This window comes from Pterocles gutturalis, unplaced genomic scaffold (genome assembly GCF_000699245.1).
Source record: "Pterocles gutturalis isolate BGI_N339 unplaced genomic scaffold, ASM69924v1 scaffold23231, whole genome shotgun sequence".
NCBI classification, from domain to species: Eukaryota; Metazoa; Chordata; class Aves; order Pterocliformes; family Pteroclidae; genus Pterocles; species Pterocles gutturalis.
In genome coordinates, this window is record NW_010098442.1 from 34 (window position 1) to 4,614 (window position 4,581).

At 60.3% G+C, this 4,581-nt stretch overlaps 1 protein-coding gene across 1 annotated transcript in view; it reads left to right on the forward strand.

The window, feature by feature from the left end:
* Positions 1-415: 415 nt before the first annotated feature.
* LOC104461428 (E3 ubiquitin-protein ligase HECTD3-like) overlaps positions 416-4,581 on the forward strand; it is a gene marked incomplete at both ends in the record, with an annotated part of 7,712 nt that continues 3,546 nt past the window's right edge. Inside the window, 8 exons of the mRNA XM_010073038.1 lie at positions 416-508; positions 920-1,055; positions 1,434-1,549; positions 1,809-1,922; positions 3,026-3,108; positions 3,290-3,455; positions 4,010-4,088; positions 4,364-4,546. Coding sequence (XP_010071340.1) covers positions 416-508; positions 920-1,055; positions 1,434-1,549; positions 1,809-1,922; positions 3,026-3,108; positions 3,290-3,455; positions 4,010-4,088; positions 4,364-4,546 — 970 coding nt within the window. The remainder of the gene's footprint in view (positions 509-919; positions 1,056-1,433; positions 1,550-1,808; positions 1,923-3,025; positions 3,109-3,289; positions 3,456-4,009; positions 4,089-4,363; positions 4,547-4,581) is intronic.

Consider the following 4,581-nt stretch of genomic DNA (forward strand, 5'->3'; position numbering starts at 1 on the left):
GTGCCAGTGGGACACATCCCGGCCGAGCTGCCTGTGGGCAGGAGGGTGTCCCCTCGGAGGCTAACCCTGCTTGTGGCAGCACCTGCGCAGCATAAAGATGATGCCCAGGGGTTTCTGAGTCGCTCAGGTTTGGGCTGAGTGATGTCCCGGAGATAATAGAGTGATGAGAGAGCTCATATTTGACTTTCATGATGGAAGGACATGTGCAGGGCTGGATTCTCCTGCTCTGCCCCAGCCTGCACGCTGGTGCAGGGACGCTCTCATCCCTCCTGCAGCTGTTCCTGTAGGCCCTGGGTGCTGTCCCTGGTCCCCCACCACTGCTGCTTCTGGTCCAGGCTGAGGCAGTAGCGTTGGGGCACACAGAGCACTGACCTGTCTTTTCCCTTGTGTGACTCCTCTACCGGTGCTGCTTTAGCTGGGAACAAGCGGTGGACCTGACATACTCCATGCACCTAGGAGAGAAGCTCAGTCTCACAGAGCAGGATGAGGCTGCTGTGCAGAAGTTTCGGTACGAGTGCATCTTGAGCAGTACTGCAGCACCTCGAGGGGCCTGGACCTGCTGGTGCTGCCAGGACTGGCGGCAGGGTCAGGAGTGGGGAGGATGGGTGCCATGAGATGCCTTTTGGATCGATACCATTCAACTCTGCTCAAGCAAAGGTGGCCTTTGCTCTGTGGAGCATCGGAGCAACTGCGTGGTGCTATTGCCACTGGGCTGGGGTGGCCATAAACACCTGGCACAGCGGTGGTGAGATACAGCCATGCCACTGCCTGCAGTGGGGACAGCTGCCTGGTGCCATACCGATGTGGTGACCATGAGATGCTGCAGCCAGTCCAAGCTGGGGCACCTGCACAGTGCTGGTGGGCAGGTCTGGGGCACAGCCTGGACTCCCCATCCTGTTAACACAGAGCCCCCCTGCAGGTCCATGCCCCCAGGCTGGAGCTACGAGCATGACATGGAGCTGGGGCGCTTCCTGCACGATCAGATAGAGAGGGAGCGACACAGCGCGGACTGCAGCAAGGAGCACATCAGCAGCATCGAGGTCTCCTCGCAGGCGGTGCGTACTGGGGCTCCACCATGGCCTGAAATCAACGTGACACATGTGAGCATTGCTGCAGCTGCGGCGAGAAGCAGCTAGCAGTGGCTGTCCCCTCTGCGAGGGACAGGGGATGGTGGTGAGGCTTTGCTGCTCTAGTGAAGCTGTGAAGAGTTGGGCATCTGGAGCAGAACCCCATTGTGTCTCTGGGGCACTGCAAGGGGTCCGTGGCTGTGCCCATCTTGCTCTGTGCGGGAGCCACCATCCACCTGCAGCCCAGCAAACCGAGGGGTTGACCCCGTCCTGACCTCCTCTGGCCCCCTGGGACCCATCCCAGGGGTGGCCATGGTGTGCCCAAGGATGCTAAGCTCCCTCCCTCTGCTCACTGCACTCTTGCAGGAGGACTGTGGCGTGGCCCATCTGACCGACAACCGGGTGGACACCTTCTGGGAGAGCAGCGGGCTCCCGGGGCAGCACTGGGTGCGGCTCAACATGAAGAAAGGCATCATTGTCAAGTGAGACCTCGGGGTGTGCCCTCCTGCCAGCAGCTGTGTCAGGAACGGGCAGGGTGTGGGGCAAAGCACCATCTTCCTGTGGAAAGCAGCTTTCCCTGGGCTGTAGCCAGGGGCTTGGGGTTGAGGTTGGGGGGCAGCTGCTGCTAGATGCAACCCAGGAGGATGTAGCCTCGTCCCCAGCCCTGGGACATCTCCAGAGGCATCTCCAGGCAGCCTGGGAGGGGAGCACAATGCTGCCCATCTCTCTTCTCATCCCCAGGAAGCTGTGGCTGGTGCTGGCTGGGGAGGTCAACAACTACGTACCCAGGAGGGTGGCCGTGTACGGCGGGTCACTGAACAGGCTCCAGCACCTGAGAACTGTCCTTATTAATGAGTGAGTAACAAACGAGGAGCAGCCTGGGTCCAGCCTGGGCCGAACACCCAAGCTGCCTCTGCATCTCGAGCACATGCTAAGGAAAGGGCTGGGAGTCAGTCCTGAGGGACCTGGTGGTGATGGCAGCTCTCAGCAGCTCCTTGGATGCAGGTTACATCTGTCCTCACAAGCATGGTGGCCCCTGCCTTCATGGGCCAGACAAGCGCTTTCGTCTCTGCTCCTGCTTCTCATCTGTGCTGCGGCAGCTGGGCTGCAGTGTGCTTCCTCCTGCCTGGTGACTCTGGGGGTCTTTTCCCCGCCGTCGCCTCCTCCTCCTCCTCTTCCTCCCCACCTCTAGGAGCATGTGGCCCTGCTGTCTGCTTTCTGAGCGTCTCTGCTGTGCTGTAGCCAAGCAGTCCTGGGGTGCTTCACCTCTCCCTTTGCTCTGGCTCTGCAGAACCCTTCTCAAGGTGGGCAGGGGTTTACACAGGGGTGCAAAGATCTCAGCCTCCTTCCCCAGAACTTGCCTGTTTGCCTTTTTTTGGCTGAGCACTGAGATTTGTCTTTGAAGAAGCACCTGCAAGACCACCGAGGTCTCTTTCCTGGTGGCAGGAACCAACTCCTCGCTGTGTCTGGGCAGTCGCAGTGGTTTTTCCCCACATGCCTGTAGGTTTTTGATGGGACCTTGCCAAAGGCTTTGGAAATACAGGCGAATCGCTTACCAATTTTCTCATCTCCACAAATCCCCATTTCCTTTAAAACACATCACCCTTGTGTGACCTCAGCTCGAGGGATGGCTGTGTCGATGCGAGATGCACCGGGATCCCCTGGGAGCGGCAGTGCGCTTTCGGCCATCTCACCTTTCTGTTCTGCTTTGAATTTATGGTCTTTTCTGGCTCCTCTCTGGATGCGGCTTCCACCTTCTTCAGGACGTCTCTGTGCCTCTGACAGGCTCTTCTCTCCGCTCAGTCTTCTCCTGCCGCAGCCCTGGTGAGGTGGAGGGGCTTTCACCGCGGGTAGTAGTGCATCCTTGGCTGGGGAGCCAAAGTGGCCTGTGCCTGGCTGGCCACCTCGCTGGTGTCTGTGCCTCCCAGCTCTGCCATTTCCCTCCATGCTGTGTGCAGGAACAGCTACCAGAACATCTGCATCCTCCGTGACATGAAGACCCACCTGCCAGTGCTGGAGATCCGCATCCTGGAGTGCCGGGGTGAGCCTGCGCTGTGGCTCTTCCTGCCGCACTGGATGTTTTTTTGGGTCTGGTGGGAGGAATGAGCCTCATTTAGGATGCCACAGGTGCTGGGGGCTCCTTGCCCCTGGTTGCAGCATCCGAGCCGTGCCGGCCACACCGCTGCAGCTGTGCATGCAGCATCACTGTCCTTTCTTGGCAGAGCAAGGGTACAACGTCCGCCTGCAAGGGATTAAGATGAAGTCCGTCTGGGAGTGGGACCTGATCCTCAACGCCGACATGTTCCAGCCGGCTCAGCTGGTGCGCTACCCTCTCCTGGAAGGGGTGGATGCTGACGTGCTGTACCGGCGGGCCGTGCTCATTCAGAGGTATGGCGCAGGGATGGCACCATCCCCGCAGCGAGCCCAGGCCCTGAGAAGGACCATGCCTCTAGCAGGAGGTTGCGTGTGTCTTGCTAAAAGTCTGCCAGCTCCTTTCCATGTGCGTCAGGGGCTTCAGCTTGCTGCTCCCCATCCAAACAGAGCTGCTTCCAGTGCCTGGGGAGCATGGTGCTGGCATGGGGCAAGGGGAACCCACAATGGGGAGTTTCCCACCCCACCGCCTGTAGGGCAGCCCCGGGCTGGGGTCAGCACTGGCCCCACAGAGAGACCCTCTGCAGGGAGTCAGCTGCAGTGCTGCGGCATGGGCTGGGCTGCCCTTGTTTGCAGCTTTTTCTTGGGGAGGTACAAAGTAAAGAGCTTTACCAGAGGGTGCTGGTTGAGTGCTCCCCTTGGTGGGCTGGAGGAGATGCACGTGCAGGGAGTGTGGTGCCCAGGCTCGGTGCGTGCCTGGGGCTGTCTGCAGTGAAACGCCACGGGTGTATCGGGCTCCATGCATCCGGCAGCCCCCTCGCATCCTCACGCTGGTGCTCTCTGGTCTCCAGGTTCATCCACCTCCTGGACAGTGTTCTGCATTACCTGATCCCCCTCTCTGAGGACAGCAGCACCTGCAAGGCACTTAGGGTGAGCATTTGCCGGGCTCCCCTGGGATGGTGCCGGTAGGACCATCTCCTCCCTAGGCTCAGCTGGTTTCCCTGGGGGCTGTCGAGTGTGTCCCTTGATCCGATGGGGACAGAGCAGCCCAGGGCTCACGCTGAAAGCCGCCATGCCAGGCATTGCCAGAGGGATGGAGGAGCTGATCATCCCCTGCGAGACCAGGAGCTGTGTTTGGGGAAGGGGAAAGAGGGCACACGGTGGCAGGATCAGGTCTCTAACCATTCTTGCTCATCCCCTGCTAGAGCATGAAGCCGCTCCTGCTGCTGTCCAAGCACGGCGCAGCCCTCATTGCCCACTACCTTCAGTCCTCGGAGAGCACCCCCCCTCGCACCCTACCAAAGCTCTACATCAACCGGCACCTGGCCCGGGAGCACCGCGCCAACCCCGCGCTGGATCCCAGCTGCAGGAACACCGTCTTCACCCAGGTACAGCAGCGCCATGCCCCATGCTGGGTACCTGC